Below are 20,616 nucleotides of genomic sequence, written 5' to 3'. Positions count from 1 at the left end.
ATTACAGATATCAATGAGTGTGAAATCGGAGCCCATAACTGTGACAGACATGCCACATGTACAAATACGGCAGGGAGTTTCAAATGTGATTGCAGCTCAGGTTGGATTGGAGATGGCATCAAATGCTCAGGTGAGTTTCATACATTATGTCTGATTTAGCATTGTAAGCCATCAACAAAAGTGTTTACACAGCTGTGGACAGCAACATTGTATCTACAAACTTTAAAATAAATCGTCACACGTGTTAAAGATGTCAGTTTATCTTACACTACAAAGGAAGAATTCACTGTCCATGTGGGAGACATGTCAGCATGAACAGTTTCTCTTGCTTGGCTTGCAAGACTGGTGGAAATGAAGCAATGTAGGGAGATAGTTTGTGCACTTGGGGGGATAGCCTGACTCCATTGAAGTCAGTGGGAGTTTTGCCATTGACTTCAATGGAGCCAGGATTTTACCCTTTATCTTTAAGGGAAGGGTCTCGGTGGTTCCCAAGCGACACAGACATCCTAGCAAACTTTCTTAGCTGAGTTGCAAATATGCTGGAAATTCTCTGTCAGAGAAGAATATCTGAGTGAGGAAGGGAAGTGCCTGTCATGAAGAGAAGAAACAAATCTTCCTTCGAAATGAGAGAACAGCTGGACTGCTCTAAACTACTGAATGCACCAACCCAGAATATCCAGTGATAAATGCCGGGTGTTTTATTAAAGTCTGTTAAAACATGTCAAGTAAAAAATCATAAATGTGTGTCTTGTTTTTGTGAAAGATTATTTAAAGTAGCGTTTCCCTGTGCTATGAACTGAGGAGTTTAAAGGTTGCATTGACGATGGATTTGGTTTTATTAATGCAATTTTTGTTATATTAAAGATCTGGACGAATGCTCCAATGGAACACACATGTGCAGCCCACATGCCAATTGCAAGAACACAATGGGCTCTTACCGTTGCCTTTGCAAGGACGGCTACACTGGGGATGGCTTCACTTGTACAGGTGAGCTTTCTTTTGGAGTGATTCAGCTCTCAGCATATAATAACCATGCATCTTAGTGACTAGTTCTAGGGAAAATTTACCCACTGCTTACAGGTAGACTAATTTAAATGTGCAATGTTGGGTCAATATTTACAATCTAAATCTAAAACCTGATCCTGCAGTCTTTCTATGTGCAGAATTCCCACTGAATTGGACTTTTAAGTGTGTATCAATTACAGGATCAGGATTGGGCAGCAAAGTGTTTTCTTTGACGCTTTCCATCCTCATGTTAAGGTGTATTATGATATGTCATGTTGCGATGTCTCCCATTTCATGTAGCATGACATCATCTGGCATGAAAAAGTTGACCAGTATAACTTGACAGCATTTTTTTCCCCTTGTGAGAATGGAAGGTTTTCATAACTGTTGCTTGTAAAGAGATGTGGGTGGCAAACTTATTAAAACAGCGCATGGCGGTATAATTGAACCAGTTAACAAACCAGATTATTGGCCACCCACGTAACATTTGAGTAATAGGGCACATCTGTTAAAATTCCTTTGTATAGTTGCCTAAAATGGTTTTTTTTTTTTTTTTCCTTTTCAGAAGTGAGCATGTGGTCACTGCCCTCTTATTGCATGATCAGCGTAGTACCCTCAGGATGTGGTGCTCATACATAGATGGGCCAAAGTAGCTACTTTTGAATAATGTCTTGTGTAAATTGTCATCAGAGAAATTCCCCACCCAGACTTAAGTCTTCTACTTTGAAGAACAGATTAGCACGTCACATCAGTCACTAGGAACTTTGCTATTGCTACTAATTTGATATAGAAGTTGATACTGTATGATACTACATTGATAGGCTGCAGTATAAACCCGTACAATATATAGAGATACAGAGAGTGGGCCAGATCCTCAGCTGGGGTAAATCAGCAGCGCTCTGTTAATCTGTACCGGTTTACACCAGTTGAGAATCTAGCACCACATGCTTGAAGTTAATTACATTTGAATTATTCTGTTAATGCTCTTTATACAATTCATTCTTGAATTTGATTCAGCTTCTCAAATGGCCTTTGTAACCTCCATTTTTTTATTTTCTATATGTTCTTCCTTAATTTTGAAGCGGATATGAACTGTATCTTTGGGAGTTTTTTTAATGAGTATTAATTAAGTTTCTGGATTTTGATAGACTTCATCTTGAAATCCTTGTCATGCTTATTCCTCATGAATTTGAGAGCTGGATAGAATTCACTAGAGCAGACTAGTACTGTGTAGCGTTTCTGCACAGCTTTGGCAATGTGTGCACATCAATCCTGATATGCAGTAGTTTTGCTTTTCCAGTCCTGGATTTCTGTAAGCTGAGACTGCCAGCCAAGCTGCATTGCAGCAAACGTGCTGTTTTTGTGATGTGTACAATGTCAACTAAAGACTAAGAGCCAAACTTTCTGAGAGGCAGTGTAGTCCAGTGGCTAGGGCACTGTTCCCAGCTTGGCCACTGACCCATCGGATGACCTTCACCACTGTCTGGCTCTGTCTCCACTCCCTCTCTTTGTCTGTCTTTGTCTTGTTAGAGAGGAGACTCTTTGGAGCAGAGACTCTCTCTTACCATTTTTTTGTACGTTGTACAGCACCTCATACAGTAGAGGCCTGATCTCAGTTGGGGCTCTACTGTTACACAGCAGTCACCAATCTCCCTCCTCTTCTTGCTAATTTTAACCACTTTTAAAAAGCTAGACTAATTGCTTCTTTTTTTCCTTTTCATTAGAAATTGTATTTTCAAAGTGACAGAAATGCCCGAAGCCTTTTAGTATGACAAGAGCTGCACATAACCTGACTACAATTTCTTCTGCAAATGTTCTCAATTAATGTAACAGTTAAGACTTTTGGATATATATGTGTCTTAGCTGAACTGAACATCAGTGAGAAAAAATATTTACAATATAATGCAATTCCTCTTCCTTTAACAGATCTTGATGAATGCTCAGAAAACCTGAATCTCTGTGAGAATGGGCAATGTCTCAATGCCCCCGGAGGGTATCGCTGTGAATGTGATATGGGATTTTTACCAAGTCCAGATGGGAAAGCATGTGAAGGTAATTCACTGTAACCTTTAAACAACACTCAACAAAATCTGCCTGAATAATATTTTATATTTGAAAAATGTTACAATTGGTTGCAGTTGTGTTTACTATTGAAAACTGCATTAGCTTCCAAAATATTTTAGGGTAAAGTTTTTTGTTACTTTTTTCAGTTCATGTATCTGGACACTGATTTTGGTTTCAGAGCTCTAAACACATAGCTATGGAGAATAAAAACAGCTCTTTGAGGAATCTTTTACTGCCACAAAGCTAGTTATTCACTGGTCTGGTGATCCAAAGGCTTTTCAGCCACTACTTCCCCTTGATCACTTTTTATCCTGTCTCCCTTTCTGCTCATATCTCTTCAGCAGAGGTTGTCATAATATTGTCTTTAACCTATAGGGAGAGCAGTGTGTGGGAAGCAAGGGACTGAGCCAATGCCCACTGAAGTCAATGGAAAGACTTTCAATGACTTCAGTAGGCTTTAGATCAGTCCCAGGTCTGCTGCGGTTTGGTAGTTGATAGCCAGCCCATTCTGAGCAGCTTCTGTGAAGTGCAAAAGTATATATATGTCAGCCCTGCAGAAGGGCACAGTTTATTAAGCTAATAAAGAGACAGATCTGAGCAAACAATGGGGAATTAAATCCTATGAATGTGTGATCAGATTCGAAAGTGTTGCCAGTCATCTCTTTGCGGCCCTTTTATATGAACTTTCAAGCGTTTGAGCTTTGCTAGTGCAAATACTTGTGAAAAGCAAATGTTTGCTGCAATCATGTTTCAAATTGTATATTTGATTGTAACATTTGAAAGCCACAGTTCATGTTGTAGTGATTTAGTAATTTAAGTCATCCATTCGAGGAACATAAGACACTATATGACAAATAACCTAGACAGCATAAATGTAAAAATTTAAATCTTGAATTTTCTCACTTAATTGTTTACAAACTACTCAAATAATAGAGGGGAAGTTACTTAAAAATCACAAATAATTTTGAGTGTTGAAAATAAGTTAGAATTTTTGCAATCTGTTTGCTAATAGAACAAGAAGAGAAATGTAACGAATGAATAACTCCTTGTGAATTGTTTGCTCCAATCCATAAATAAATGCATATTTTCCCCAAGGCTGAGATCTTTCAACTCAACCATCCTAAATGCATTATAGATACTGGTATTTGATGAAGTTCATAAGCACACTATAAATAGGATCTAGTATTTTTTCCAGCAAAATTTGTTTCGTGTATTGTTTCTTACTAATAAAGGAAGAGGCATGAATTGTGAAAGTTGAAATTCTGTGTAAACTAAAAACAAAATTAGATTTCTTAGTATTTCATCTATGAAACCATTTACTTTGAAACTATATAATCTTCAAACTAACTTTAACAGCCTGCATGGTGCCTCTCTCCTGTTGCTACAACAATCTTCTCTTGAATTCTCTGGTGTGTATGCTAACTGCAGAAGTATTTTAAAGTCCTTTGTAAACATGTTCTCTTTGTTACTGGATCAAGTTAGTCATTCATTATGCAGTTCATATAAGTATACTATAAACAGTGAGTCTGATACTGCAGTCCTCACTCAGGCAAAACACCATAGAAGTTACACCCAAGAAATAAGCACAGTATGTCTAATAATCTGTCATACGCAGTAAAACTGAATAAAAGGTGAATTTAATTTATTTGGAAAAGCCTGTGCATCACTTAAGTCCCACTTAACCCTTCAACCCCTTGTGCTGGCCATCTGCATAGAGCTGAATTTCACTTCCAAAGCAATTAAGTAAGGGGTTCTAGATTGGACTCTGTTGGGTACAAAGGCAAATCCTATATATTAGTATTGCAAATCTAAAATATATTTTACAAAACATGCAGGAGCAATCAGAATCCAATTCCATGCTTAGTCTTCTGAACGCTTATTCAGACAAGATTTTAGTTCGAAGTTTATAGCAAAAAGATCACGGAACCTAATTTTCCCCTCCTTTTTGTTCTTACAGATATTGATGAGTGCTCCCTTCCTAACATCTGTGTCTATGGGACTTGTCATAACCTCCCTGGTCTATTCCGATGCGAGTGCGAGACAGGCTATGAACTGGACAGAACCGGTGGTAACTGCACAGGTGAAGACTGGTTTTAAACAAGATCATTTTTAACACAGCTAGCTGTCAATGGACTGGGCTGTTACCTAGGGCATCCATCATGTCAGAGGGGCAGCTGGGCCAAATTTCAGTGTTGTTATGACCCAGTGTGTCAGGTCACAATGCCACTCACTCAAACGCCAAATCCTGTGCTCTACGACTAAGAGGAGCCAGCAGCACACCAAAGTTTTGTCTAGAGTGGCAGACTCTTGAGCAGCCTCTGAACATAGCAGTTGTTATCTTGACCAACTCCTTAAGCAAAGCTCTAGCTATATCATAACAATTAGATTATAAATAAGAAAGTATGGAACTACACTAGATCCTTCAGTGCAAAACAGCACAGTGGGCAAAATAGGGACAGTAGGAATTTACACACAAATATTTTGCCTGATTTTGGGGGCTGTGCGGTCATCCCCGAATCTGTTCCCTGCTGAGGTGTGAATCCCTGGGGTTCCACTGGTCAAGGGAAGAGGGGATTGATGGAGAAGAGGTGTCGTGCCTTTCCTTCCACGTCTCCCACAGGTTGGGATCTGCTGGGCCCTGTACTTTCTGCTCCCAGAGACACATGGGACAATATGGCCCTCAAAATGATTTCTCTGCTTGATATTTTTGACCAATATGATTAATGTTTTGGCCTCTCTTATGGTGCATTTCATTTTGTAGAATCATTCTTTCTGGCAAAAATGAAGTATTTCTCAGTGAAATATTGAATTCATGTTGGACTAGTGCTCTGCTTCCACAGTTTCAGTGGTGGTTTTTTGTGTGTAGATTTCTGTAGAGGGAACATACACCCCACAACAAGCAATGGAACTGATTATTTCCTGAGACTGACATTCTGACACCTGGCATGTTGTTGGTTTAGGTGGAATATTGGGAATTCTCTAACTGCCCCTTTGTTGTTTCAGATGTTAACGAATGTGCAGATCCCACCACCTGTATCAGTGGCAAGTGTATCAATACCGCTGGCAGTTACACCTGTGAGTGCCCTCCTGATTTTGAGCTGAACCCCACCCGTGTTGGCTGTGTTGGTAAGCTGTCATTTCCTCTATTATTTAGAGACGAAGTGGCACAAAGGGGCAGTAACTCTAGCTTAAACAGCCAGCTGAGGATTCCCAGGGTATGATGGAAAGCTCTTGGAGCAGACTCTGCAGTTCCCGCCCTACTGCTCCTGGCTAATAGGGTGTGGTGAAGGGTAGGGAATGTGGCCTGAGCAGTACTGCACTTCAGCCATTCCCTGCTGCCAGAATAGCCCCTGGGGGCTTGTTGCAGCTGTGCACAATTTAGAGGCTGCTTTAAATTGCACCAGGGCCAAACCAGCCTCTGTCTGGCCTTAAGACTGAAGAAACACAAACGTGTGGCATAAAGCCAGCATACACCCTTGGATCCTGCTTTGAATGCAACTCGGCCAGACTTAATTATCATCATCAAAGGAGATACTCTCGTGAGTAAATTCTGGAGGATTAGGCTCCAACTTTCTCAGAACCTCCCTGTAGCTCTCTGGTCCTAGATTGTTTCCTTCGGTTGAAATGCATTTTAATGTCTAAGTATATGTGTTGAATAGATGGTTTCATTTGTAAATCTCATTAATTTCAAGGACAGGAAAGAGGAGCAGTTCCTAGGATTGGAGGAAGGTGCTAATACAAGCATGTGAGAATAAGAATAGGCACCTAAATGATGAAGGACCTGGGTCTGTTCTTGCTCAGAAGTTCCTTAGTCTATGAGCAGTCCCACTGATTGCAGTGAGACTGTTCGCAGAGTGAGGTGCTGCCCAATGTAATTGTGACAGTAAATTACTTCCAACCACAGCTTTCTCATGTGAAATGAAGGTAATTTGGAGCTCTCGATCTCTCTCAACATTGAGACTGCCCGAATATCATTGATTCATTTATTTGTATTACCATAGCACGTAGAAGTTCTAATCATGGACCAGGACCCCATTGTGCTAGGCGCTGTACAAGCACAGAACAAAAAGATGGTTCCTGCTCCAAAGAGCTTACGACCGAAGCATGAGACAAGAGACAATAGATGGGGACAGACAGACAGAGAGGGGAAGCACAAGGAAACAAAACTTTCTTCCCTTCCATCAAATGTAATGTTTGTTTTTGTGTGCATTTTGAATAGACACACGTTCTGGCAACTGTTACTTGGATATTAAACCGCGAGGAGACAATGGAGATATAGTCTGCAGCAATGAGATTGGGGTTGGTGTTTCCAAGGCCTCTTGCTGTTGCTCCCTGGGGAGAGCTTGGGGCATTCCCTGTGAACATTGCCCACCTGTGAACTCAAGTAAGTCAGCTTTACTGGATTATACCTAACCATATATGCATGCTTCTTTCTGTCTCTCTTCACTTTCTCTAGATAGTGGGAATGCTAGTAAAATAATGTACTAGGTACATACAAGTACTAAACTGCCTGAAAATTACACCAGTCATGGTACAAAATCTGCTGGCTTTGAAATATTATCAATCAGCAGGTGCATTGTAATGGCTCTTGCATGGTTGTGCTATTGCTTGGACACCAGAGTCTGTGTTAGCCAAGGAGAAAAGCGATACCTGATTTTGCACAGTGGGGCCTTGTTTCAGTATTAGGCTGTTTTATAATGTGCTATAATAAGCTTTACAAGTTCAAAGATCATTGTGATGAAGATGTTTAAACTATTTTAGGTTAATAAAATCTCTTTTGTTTTCAGCTGAATATAAGGTTCTGTGCCCTGGAGGGGAAGGATTCCGACCAAACCCAATTACAGTTATATTGGAGGGTAATGCTTATTTTTTCATGCTTTTACATGTCTTAAATTGCAACATTCTATGACTAACTTGATTTTTCGTGGCATGAAATAATGTTAGTGTTGTTACTTTGTTAGATATTGATGAGTGTCAAGAACTACCTGGACTTTGCCAAGGAGGAAAATGTATTAATACATTTGGTAGTTTCCACTGTCAGTGTCCAAATGGCTACTATTTGAACGAAGAATCTCGAGTCTGTGATGGTATGTAATCTTAGGGTTTACTTGGCATGGGCATTTATTTCTTATCAACGACTGGCAACTGAGCATCCATCAAAATGACCTGTTCCTTAAAAGAACACCAACAGTGTAATTGCAGAAATAGTAGAGCTGGTCAAAAATTTTCCTTAAAAGAGTTTTTCAACAGAAAATTCCTTTTGGATTAAATGGAAATTTTTGCAAATGTTTGCTTAACATTTTCTGGTTTTCATCAAAAACACAAAATCTAACAGTTTTCGGTTTCCAGTTGCATAAAAATATCATTTCTTGATCATCTCTAAGAAATAGCAGTTTGCTGATGGACAGTATAATTCTTTACGTGACCATGCGCTGAAACCAACAAGCAGCTTGCTGCTTGTGTTTGTTGGGCTGGATGAAATGGCATCATCCATTTTAACCATAGCGCATTGTCCATCTTCCTGCAGGCTAAAGCATGATGATCTGAGACTCTGACTGCAAATATTTGTTTTACTACAACCTTCCCTCTCCCCTTCTCCCCTGCAGTAGGTAGCATGCATTCAGAACATCACAGCCATATACTTAAACCCAGTCCTGCAGCCATCGGGTTGTATTTTGTACGAAGTTTTAGTCCAACGCCCCAAATCTGATCACCAGTTTTTCATTTTCCAGGTTGCCTTCAGCCTCCCAGCTCATTGCTATAATTGTTTGTTTCTCATAGTGCCCACAACGTGTAGAGTCCTGTGCAAACCTACAGGAAGATTCATGCCCTGGAGAATTAAATTAAAATTTTAAATTAAAAAGCAGACACAAATACTTTCTGTGAAGTTCTGCACCCTATAGAGCTCAGCATCTGGTTTCGTGTGCAGTAGAGAGGAGATATAAATCTACCTATCCCTATAGATTGTTTAAAATGCAGAAGGCTACTTAGTGATTTTTTTAATATATTTTAAGCTTCCAGTTTTATCCTGTTCCCTTGGCTTAGAACCCCTTGATGTGTGTGTGGCATCATTTAATGGATGCAGCTCTTTCACCTTCCCTGCTCAATAGCTCAAATTCCCTAAAGGCCTGAGCAGTCCACTGCAGCATCCTGTGATCAGATGGGCTCTCTGCCTCTATCCACCAGCTGTAGACCCCTGTCAGACTTATGGATGCAGACACACCTGGACAGACTGATCACTGAGCCCTTTTGTCACAAAGAGATAGATAGACCAGGAGTGTAGAATGTGTGATCTGTCCTGATACCACCTTATTTCAAAGCATCTCCAAAATTTTTCTGGATAACAGGTGCAGAGAGGAAATGGATTCTCACTGTTCTGGACCCATTGAATATGCCAGGGGCCCACTCCCCTGGCTAGTTGTGAGGCCCTTAGGCTCACCTATAGACCTGTTTAATCATGGAATACCCCTTCTGCCATGCAGGCCTGCCCCATCATGACCCAGCAGCTCAGATTTTCTTTAAGTGCCCCCAGCGAGTCCATTGCTACCCTGAGCGCTGCTAAAACAGCTTAACCCAAATTCACTGATTCACAAAAGAAATTTAGACCAAAATCTGCTGCAATTATTTAATGTCTTGTTGTTTTCTTATAGATATTAATGAATGTGATACACCTGGCATTTGTGGGCCTGGCACTTGTTATAACACTGTTGGGAACTACACCTGTATCTGTCCTCCCGACTACATGCAAGTCAATGGTGGCAACAACTGTATGGGTATGTTTTTTTTAAAGTGTTCCTTCTACATTGCATGTCAGGGCTTCTGATGGTGTAATTCAGCCTAGCTCTATGGAGTTCACTTATACAAAAGAATTACCATTGACTTGAATGGATTTAATGTTGATTGACACCAACCGCGGTTCTGCCCTATTTCTTTATTTGTATTAAGTCAATGAAGACAGGTTTTTGTCAGAGCTTTACTAAATACCACAATTCACAGATCAATGTAGAGTCTGTTTAAATCAGCATAACGATATGTTCCCATTTCCTTACACCCACAGCAGAAAGTGTCATATTTTCTCTTTGTATGGCATGAATTTCACATTTTAATCTCTTGGCAAGGGTGAGTTTTCATGAGCCATATCTGCTATTGATCTCTGCACAGACCTCCCAACTGGAGAGTTCATTGTAAAAACTGTTGGCTGGCTGTAATGTTTTTATGGTGGAAATTCCTAACATCAAGGGCTTGTTCTTGCTCCTAATGAAGTCAGTGACAAAACTTCCATTTTCTTTAGTGGGACCAAGATCGGGCCCCAAAAGACCAATATCCGTATCTTTGTGGAGCGTTATGGCCAGACTGCGGCTGTAAAACCACTGGCCATATTAGGGGTGATGTACACCGCCCCAGCAGAGCTCACAAAGGCATTGTTAGCCATGGCTGCACACTTGTCCTATATCTCCTGCTTCGGGGAGTCTAAAACCAGTGGTGCTGATAGAATCCCAGACTCCTTGTGATGCCTGTCCTTATGCTCAAGAATTGATACAGTGCCCAGCCCTTGCTCTGGACCAGAAGATGGAGACCCCCGTGACCTTTGCCTCACAATCTGTGCAGGGCTAGGCACAATCTCACTCTGAATATGTACTGTTGTAAAATAGTGCATACAGTAGTGGCCTGCACTATTATAAGGACATTTATCAAGAGAAGATGGGCTAAATGCTCCTGTTCCTGACCCCACACAACCCTTGAACTGTGTCAGTGAGTACAGATTTGGGTCCACCTCTCAAGATTTATCACAGCGTAGATGCTTTGCATTAACTCCCCTGAGGTTTTGGGTGGTTTCTGCACTGTGTGGCAATCTTGTTTCCTTTGGTTTCAGTTTAGCTGTGCTTGGCCCCCTCCATCTTTCACTGTGGCTTTTGAGCTGATACAGACCTAAAATTTCCATGTGAAATTTGGGAAAACCACTGAGTTTCACCTGGTTTCGCATCAGAATGATGTGATGGCATAAACTATGCATGATTTTAAGATCAGCCATAAATGTGTTCAGGTTTGCTCAAGTTTGGGCCAGGGTTTGCAGGCCTTAGTGAATCCTTTGAGTCTGCTTTGAGTTATGGCCAGTTTTGGGGGAGGGGGGATGATTTTTGTTGTAAATTTTAGGGGTGACTCCACAATGGCTGAGGGTGACTAATATAAAACACTACTGAACAAGCTTCCTTCAGTGACTGCTTGAGGGACCTACAAATCAGATGTTTAAAAGAGGTGACCTAGTAAAGGTAGCGTAGAACTGTGCTCAGGAACTTGGGGAAAGAAGGCTGTCTAATAAGAGTGGTCTCTCACTGACACTTCATATATTTCAGCGAAGTGCTAACACACAGTACCATCATTATACTTTTGTTTTCTTTGCAGATATGAGGAGGAGTCTGTGCTACAGAAATTATTATGCTGACAATCAAACCTGTGATGGAGAACTGCTCTTCAATATGACCAAGAAAATGTGCTGCTGTTCCTACAATATTGGACGTGCATGGAATAAGCCTTGTGAACAATGCCCTATCCCTAGCACCGGTATGTTTAATTTGAAAGCTAGCTGAAGGCCCTGTTAACAATACAATTACTGAAAGCTGCTATAAAATTAATTGCTAGAGAGAGGAAAGTGCTATGTATTTTGTACAATTGTGTATGTGTACAATATACAAATATTAAATAATACATTTCTCATTATACTTGTGCCCTGGAGATGATCCTTTCAAGTAAGGGTTGAGGCACATGAGTAGGTCATTGTAGAGCACTCTGCACTCCTGCTGCTATGCTCTGCCTGTTCTGTGAATTACTGGAGGACTTTGTTCTGCACGACTGTCCATCTGTCCCCTTTGACAAACATGTATGGGCCAGATGCTATGGGCCAGCCAAGCTGTGTTTGGCATGTGACCAGGAGTGGGGTCATAGGTGGTGCTAAGCCATCTGTATGTTCCCCTGATCCTGGGGCAGCCAGGCCCAGCGCAGTCCTCATCATAAAACACAATTGTATTTTACCCATGGTTGCCAAGAGCCCCAAGGAGCCTTTCCAGCAGCCAGGGATTGCAGGGGCACCTCAGCCCCTTCCAAGGATGGTACCTATGCGGGATACAGGAAGCGTGTAGCTTAGGAGTTGCTCTGACAGTCCTGTGCCATTGCACGATTCCTCCACACTGGGGGAATCTTCATCAATCTGGATCCACCAGGTGTTCCTCTGCTTCATGCTGACGAGCAGGCGCAAAACAGACTTATCAGACCTGAGAACTGGCTCCATCCTGGTCATTTGCAATTTTTGAAAATAATGTGTTGATTTCCTAATTACGACACAGGTTTGTGAAGTACAGACCTGGACCTGTGCATACAAAGTACAATGCACCCACTTAACCTGACAAGTGTGTACCTAATAATAATACCTGAATAAGTATCCAATCCAAAGCCCGCTGAAGCCAATGAGAGTCTTTCCATTTGGCTTCACTGGGCTTGGGATCAGAACCCAATTACAAATCCGGCAGTAGAGTGTGCATTCATGCAAGGTACCACATACCTTCTTTGAAAATCCGTCCCTCAAAAGGTACAGAAAAAAGTGGAGACTGCATTTCTCTCAGGCTTGGGGTGAAATTACTCGCTTAATTTGATACATTCAGGATAACTGTTGTCTTTTTTTCTGCTACAGATGAATTTGCAACACTCTGTGGAAGTCAAAGGCCTGGTTTCTTCATTGACATTTATACAGGTTTACCAGTTGGTGAGTTGTGATTACTCTGTTTGGAGTTAAATTCCACACTACGTATGTACTAGGGAAAGGGAGGCATTGTTTTCACAGTCAGCTCTTTCCTGGAGAGGAATAAAGACTAAACAATACCACGAAATTCAACCTTCTGTGCAACCCTTAACCCTTGTCTTAAATCAGATCCTGCAAACTTTCTGCCTAACTCCTCCTAGCTGGCAGCTCTGATTATTGCTGCTTGTGATCACGGCAATCTAAAGCTCTGAAGAAATGGTAATTGAGCTAGATGAATGGCTTGTAGACACCAGAGAGCGGAGAGGTTCTGAGAATAAGGCCAATGAACATTGGGTTTCAGAGGAATTAGAAGTGTTTCCTTTTGACTAAAGCACAGATTTAATCTGACATTTCACACCAATCCCTCCGTGTATTGATTTAACCCAACAATCCCTTTTTCTGTTCCACTAGAATATTTCTCACATGCGGTATCATGTGTAACATTGGTATTGTGTGTGACAAATGAATTCCTCATTTTCTCTTTTTGTTTTGTTTTGTTTTGTTTTGTCAGAGGCCAAATTCATCCCTCGTGCGGGCTTCCTTTTGTTTTTATTCCCACAAAAAGACAAATAAGAGGTGGAGCAAGCGTTGTACAACAGACAAGCAGAACTATAGTATATAGACAGCAACAAAGTGAATTATCATCCATATATTATGGTGATGGGCACTATAGAACCCTACAATAGGATCTAATCAATCAATTCTAATAAGATATAGTGTATAATATGGAAAGGAATTACTAGAAACATATTGTACATTTTGTTCCTGGTCTTTTGAGGAGCAAAGCACCAGATCTCATTGACCAAAATCATCATGCACCCTATGACCAGCAAATTAAGTTACATATGAGTTTTAAGTGGCAAGTAGTAAAGTACCTGCCCCATCACCTGCTCAATCAGAGGCAGTTACGTGAGACTGTGTCCAGCCCTGCATGGTCTGAGCATTGTCTGTACCACCAGGGCCGGCTCCAAGTTTTTCCCCCCAAGCAAAAAAATTTCCCCGCGCCCCCCTGGCCCCGCCCCAACTCCACCCCATTCCAACCCCTTCCCCAAATCCCCGGCTCCGCCTCCTCCCCCAGGCATGCCGCATTTCCCCTCCTACCCCTCCCTCCCAGGCTTGCTTAGGAGGGAGCGGGAAGAAGCGGAGCGCTCGGAGGAGGAGGCGGAGGTGAGCTGGAGGGGGGAACGGTTCCTCTGCCTCCCCCAGGGTTACTTCCTGCGGCCCTCACCGGGCCCCCCGCCGCCGCAGCTCACCTCCGCTCCGCCTGCTCCCCTGAGCGCGCCGCCGCCGCCACTCTGCTTCTCCCCCCTCCCTCCCAGGCTTGCCGCAAAACAGCTGATTCGCGCGGCAAGCCTAGGAGGGAGGGGAGAGAAGCGGAGCGGCGGCGCGCTCGGGGGAGCAGGCGGCAGTGGAGCGGAGGTGAGCTGGCCCCCCCCGGGTTACTTCCTGTGGCCCACCCCACGCCCCCCACCGCCGTAGCTCACCTCCGCTCAGGGCCAGCTCCTGGCTTTTTGCGCCCCAAGCAACAACAACAACAAAAAGGAGCCGGAGTGTGCCACCCCTTGGAAAGTGCCGCCCCAAGCACATGCTTGGAGCGCTAGTGCCTAGAGCTGGCCCTGTGTACAACGTAATGTGGTGTGCACTGTGCAAATGAGGATGGAGTCACCCTAGGTAGGGATGGGGTAATGTAAATGTGCACCATATGCAGATCCTGCAGTAGCAGTTAATAGCACGTGTTGCAGCCTGCACCCCTGGCAGCTGTAGTATTTTATTCTGCTAGCCTTGTTCAAACTGGAGTGCAGCAGCCAATGCAACTGACTTTTGGTGTCCTCATGTACTAGTGTATCCCTAGCCACCAGCCACACTGCTACATTGTGCAGCAAACACACACTTTTTCAGTGACTCTTGGGACCTTCATAGGACTTGCTGGGTTGTGATACCTGAACTGCTTCTTTTACTTCTTCAGGAGGGCAGTAGTAGCCACTCCCACTTCTTACTCACACTAGGCCAGTGGTTCTCAACCCATGGCCCGCTTGCGGCCCAATCAGCACACAGCTGCAGCCCATGTGACATCCTCAGCGCCCTACAGGTAGTATAGATATTGTGTAGATATGGCCCACATAGCCCATGGAGAACTGCATATGTGGCCCACAATGTTAAGATTGAGAACCACTGCAGCAGGCATACTGGCTTACGCCACTGCAGAACTTTTGTAAAAGGGCATAAAACTAACCAAGCTTTAACAGATGGTGGAAGTGGATGTAAAGTTGAGTTTTATAACAAATGCTGAAGGACAGCATGGTCTAAAGACAATGTCTTTCCATTGACTTCAGTGAGTTCTTTGATCAGCCTCTTAGAGAATGATGAGCTTTTTTTTTTTTTTTATTAATACAGAAGAAGCTCAGTTTATATTACTCTCACCTGACAACAAAATAGGTTAGGCTGGATTCTCTGGTCCCCTCAGGACACTTTGTTCCATGTGAGTAGCACAAAGTGGCCTTAAAGTGGCTCGAAAGGGCAAGTGGAGAATTGCCCCCATGCAGGGGAACTTTCTGCAGTTATGCAGGCTGGTGAAGATGGCTCTGCTGCTTCTCACACCTGCAGCCTCACCTCCAGCATAACAGATAGCAGGAGGCATGTCAGGGGCAGGAAGTGGACAGATCAGATAGGGGATGGAATTTGAGAGTCCTGTGCAAGCCTAACTTGCCCTGGGCTGGGCATATCTTGGATATACTGAAAAATGAGAGCCATTGAGTAGACTATTTAGCTTTCCAGCATGTGTAGGAATTTATTGAATGTCTGATACCTTTTTACACTGTAATAGGATCATACTGCTAATATAAACATTGTGATAATATCCCATGAGAATAAGAAAACATTTCTATAGAAGGGGATGAATTGGCATTTTCAGACTATGTAAAAATCAATTGTTACAGATATTGATGAATGCCGAGAGATCCCTGGAGTCTGTGAGAATGGAGTCTGTATAAACATGGTTGGCAGCTTCAGATGCGAGTGTCCAGTGGGATTCTTTTACAATGACAAGTTGCTGATCTGCGAAGGTAAGAGGCTTATACTTCCGTCACAAATAGAAATTGGATCATTAGTCAGCTGGTAACGCAAACGCTGGCAAATCTGATGTACTTGCAAATTCTTCCATAACACGGGTATATACTAGGATCAGAGAAATGTGGGCCAGGAGTGTCTTAATGAAGACATTTTGGCTTTCTGCTGGAAATTCTGGTGCCATGTATGTTTTCTGTTGGAAACGAAGTATTATATTTTCCAACTAGTATAAAGGTCTTGAATGAGTTTGAGTCAACCAGTTGTGGCAAGTGAATCTTCTTACTTTTCATGGTCTGGATGTAAAGATGAGCAGTGGGTGGTCTTCCCATGTTAGATCAAGACCAGCGTTCACTTCCAAGCTGATATTTTTTTTCCTAATGAAAACAAGATTTGTGTAAATATTCGAAAGGCATGATCAAAAATATTGAAGTGGATTTTCATATCAAGTAAATCTGGATAAACGTTCCCTAGCAGTGTGTTAGGGGTTGGCTACTCAGGGCTGGCAGAACACCCTAGAATGATGTGATTTGTAGAGAGAGCTCGCATGTTTTTCTCTAGCTGCCTGGACTAGACAACTAAGTACCTTTTAGAGCACATCAGCATGGTCTGTAGAGGTCTATACACTTGGAGCACAGCACATTAGTGCATGTAACATATCACATCTCTCTGGAGTGCTTTGCCATGCCATGTACAAAAGCCCTTAGTCACTGTCATTAAACAATTAAAGATTATGGTATGAATTTCCTTCATTCTCTGTGGTGGTTGTGAACGGCCGTACTGGGTCAGACCAGTGGTCCATCTAGCCCAGTATCCTGTCTCTGGAGGACACCACTATTTACCTCTCTTCATTCTGAAAACTGACCATTTATTCCTACCATTTGTTTTCTCTCTTTTAGAATCATAGAATCATAGAATATCAGGGTTGGAAGGGACCTCAGGAGGTCATCTAGTCCAACCCCCTGCTCAAAGCAGGACCAATTCCCAACTAAATCATCCCAGCTAGGGCTTTGTCAAGCCTGATCTTAAAAACCTCTAAGGAAGGAGATTCCACCACCTCCCTAGGTAACCCATTCCAGTGCTTCACCACCCTCCTAGTGAAAAAGTTTTTCCTAATATCCAACCTAGACCTCCCCAACTGCAACTTGAGACCATTACTCCTTATTCTGTCATCAGGTACCACTGAGAACAGTCTAGATCCATCCTCTTTGGAACCCCCTTTCAGGTAGTTAAAAGCAGCTATCAAATCCCCCCTCATTCTTCTCTTCTGCAGACTAAACAATCCCAGTTCCCTCAGCCTCTCCTCATAAGTCATGTGCTCCAGACCCCTAATCATTTTTGTTGCCCTCCGCTGGACTCTTTCCAATTTTTCCACATCCTTCTTGTAGTGTGGGGCCCAAAACTGGACACAGTATTCCTGATGAGGCCTCACCAATGTCGAATAGAGGGGAACGATCACGTCCCTCGATCTGCTGGCAATGCCCCTACTTATACAGCCCAGAATGCCGTTAGCCTTCTTGGCAACAAGGGCACACTGTTGACTCATATCCAGCTTCTCGTCCACTGTAACCCCTAGGTCCTTTTCTGCAGAACTGCTTCCTAGCCATTCGGTCCCTAGTCTGTAACAGTGCATGGGATTCTTCCATCCTAAGTGCAGGACTCTGCACTTGTCCTTGTTGAACCTCATCAGGTTTCTTTTGGCCCAATCCTCTAATTTGTCTAGGTCCCTCTATATCCTGTCCCTACCCTCCAGCGTATCTACCACTCCTCCCAGTTTAGTGTCATCTGCAAACTTGCTGAGGGTGCAGTCCACGCCATCCTCCAGATCATTAATGAAGATATTGAACAAAACTGGCCCCAGGACCAACCCCTGGGGCACTCCAGTTGAAACCGGCTGCCAACTAGACATGGAGCCGTTGATCACTACCCGTTGAGCCCGACGATCTAGCCAGCTTTCTATCCACCTTATAGTCCATTCATCCAGCCCATACTTCTTTAACTTGCTGGCAAGAATACTGTGGGAGACTGTATCAAAAGCTTTGCTAAAGTCAAGGAATAACACATCCACTGCTTTCCCCTCATCCACAGACCCAGTTATCTCCTCATAGAAGGCAATTAGGTTAGTCAGGCATGACTTGCCCTTGGTGAATCCATGCTGACTGTTCCTGATCACTTTCCTCTCCTCTAAGTGCTTCAGAATTGATTCCTTGAGGACCTGCTCCATGATTTTTCCAGGGACTGAGGTGAGGCTGACTGGCCTGTAGTTCCCCAGATCCTCCTTTTTCCCTTTTTTTAAAGATGGGCACTACATTAGCCTTTTTCCAGTCATCCAGGACCTCCCCCGATCGCCATGAGTTTTCAAAGATAATGGCCAATGGCTCTGCAATCTCATCCGCCAACTCCTTTAGCACTCTCGGATGCAGCGCATCCGGCCCCATGGACTTGTGCTCGTCCAGTTTTTCTAAATAGTCCCGAACCACTTCTTTCTCCACAGAGGGCTGGTCACCTTCTCCCCATACTGTGCTGCCCAGTGCAGCAGTCTGGGAGCTGACCTTGTTCGTGAAGACAGAGGCAAAAAAATCATTGAGTACATTAGCTTTTTCCACATCCTCTGTCACTAGGTTGCCTCCCTCATTCAGTAAGGGGCCCACACTTTCCTTGACTTTCTTCTTGTTGCTAACATACCTGAAGAAACCCTTCTTGTTACTCTTAACATCTCTTGCTAGTTGCAACTCCAAGTGTGATTTGGCCTTCCTGATTTCACTCCTGCATGCCTGAGCAATATTTTTATACTCCTCCCTGGTCATTTGTCCAATCTTCCACTTCTTGTAAGCTTCTTTTTTGTGTTTAAGGTCAGCAAGGATTTCACTGTTAAGCCAAGCTGGTCGCCTGCCATATTTACTATTCTTTCTACACATTGGGATGGTTTTTTCCTGCAACCTCAATAAGGATTCTTTAAAATACAGCCAGCTCTCCTGGACTCCTTTCCCGCTCATGTTATTCTCCCAGGGGATCCTGCCCATCAGTTCCCTGAGGGAGTCAAAGTCTGCTTTTCTGAAGTCCAGGGTCCGTATTCTGCTGCTCTCCTTTCTTCCTTGTTACTGATCCATGAAAGGACCTTCCCTCTTATCCCATGACTGATTACTTTGCTTAAGAGCCTTTGGTGAGGGACCTTCTCAAAGGCTTTCTGAAAGTCCAAGTACACTATACCCACTGGATCATCCTTGTCCACATGTTAGCCGACCCCCTCAAAGAATTCTAATAGATTGGTGAGGCATGACTTCCCTTTACAAAAGCCATATTGACTCTTCCCCAACAAATCATGTTCATCTGTGTGTCTGATAATTCTGTTCTATACTATAGTTTCAACCTGTTTGCCTGGTACTAAAGTTAGCTTACCAGCATGTAATTGCCAGGATTGCCTCTGGAGTCTTTTTGAAAAATTAGCTATCCTCCAGTCATCTGGTACAGAAGCTGATTTAAATGATAGGTTACATACCACAGTTAGTAGTTCTTTGGTTTCATATTTGAGCAAGTCAGTGACAGATCCAGGAATAGAACCCATATCTGCTGAGTCCCAGTCCAGTTCTCTTTCTACTAGATCACACTGCCTGTCCACATGAGCATCTACTATGTCCCATAGGTTAGCTGATGCTCTTTAATGGGATGTGGCTGATGCATTTTTAAGATTCAAAATAGTATCTGGAATGAAAAATATATCTTTTTAATCCTACTGTATGATTAAAAAACCACAGCTACAACACAAACAAAATGCTTTGTATATTCTTCTTGAAGAATAATGCTGAGTTGCTTTGGGTACTATATCTCTTCAGTTTCACACAGCTGCCAGGAGGCAATAACTTTCCCAGGGAACAATATACACTCCCCAAGAGGACCGAAGCACTTCTAGGAAAGCTGACAAGTCCATGAAATCTAGGCACTTGGCAATAGGCCACCCAGAATAAAAGTTTAGTTTCTTGAAGTCCTTATCTGTTTCTTTGTATAACTCCTCACCTTCCTGTATGCACCCCGTCTCCCACCACGGTGTATTCTGGTCAGGGGAGCTAAAATAAGATGCTTTCAGATCTCACTTGCTGCTGCTGCCCAGGTGTTACTATTGAATAACCAAGGTAACACTCCACCCCTGGGAAAATGCACATGTTGCCTCTGTAATGCTTCCAGTCCTTGCCACTTTGAGGAATGAAAACGCAAATTCAAGCCCAGGTCTCATGTTCATTATTACACACTACTACCTCTAGCTGCCAGACTGGCTCACACTCGGTCTTCTTTCTAATGCTGTCTTCCTCTTCGTGGGTAGCTAGTGCTCGCATTATTCATGAAAGCAGGTATTTCAGATCCTCCTTGCCTGTAGGAATTATATACAACAGTACAGCTATTGTTAATGGGTGTGTCCCATGCAACCCCCAGCCACCCGCAGTAAATAAACTGGAACTGACGGTGGTCAATATTACAGATGGAAAATGTGTCATTTGCTCATCTGCTCTGTTGGCAGGCAGCAGGGAGGAAAATTAATTAAAACAAAAATCTTATCAATTAAGTTGCAGGTAAATAATTAATAATTAAATTCAGTTTAAGAATTTTCAAAAGAAAAAAAATATTTCAAAGAAAAGCTGTTGGGTGAAAATGATTTTTTTTCTTAATTGTTCTCACCTGTGTTTTTACTAGAGTCT

The 20,616-nt window shown here is 42.8% G+C and overlaps 1 protein-coding gene across 1 annotated transcript in view; it reads left to right on the top strand.

The window, feature by feature from the left end:
* Positions 1–20,616, top strand: part of FBN1 (fibrillin 1) — a 216,908-nt gene that overhangs the window by 159,009 nt on the left and 37,283 nt on the right. The window contains exons 32-43 of the mRNA XM_065412313.1: positions 8–130; positions 865–987; positions 2,932–3,057; positions 5,027–5,149; positions 6,073–6,195; positions 7,289–7,453; positions 7,857–7,925; positions 8,031–8,156; positions 9,720–9,842; positions 11,473–11,631; positions 12,755–12,826; positions 15,799–15,924. Coding sequence (XP_065268385.1) covers positions 8–130; positions 865–987; positions 2,932–3,057; positions 5,027–5,149; positions 6,073–6,195; positions 7,289–7,453; positions 7,857–7,925; positions 8,031–8,156; positions 9,720–9,842; positions 11,473–11,631; positions 12,755–12,826; positions 15,799–15,924 — 1,458 coding nt within the window. The remainder of the gene's footprint in view (positions 1–7; positions 131–864; positions 988–2,931; positions 3,058–5,026; positions 5,150–6,072; positions 6,196–7,288; positions 7,454–7,856; positions 7,926–8,030; positions 8,157–9,719; positions 9,843–11,472; positions 11,632–12,754; positions 12,827–15,798; positions 15,925–20,616) is intronic.

The sequence above is a fragment of the Emys orbicularis genome, chromosome 10 (assembly GCF_028017835.1).
Source record: "Emys orbicularis isolate rEmyOrb1 chromosome 10, rEmyOrb1.hap1, whole genome shotgun sequence".
NCBI lineage: Eukaryota > Metazoa > Chordata > Testudines > Emydidae > Emys > Emys orbicularis.
Note: the sequence above shows the minus strand (reverse complement) of the source record. Positions and strands in the feature narration are given on the sequence as shown.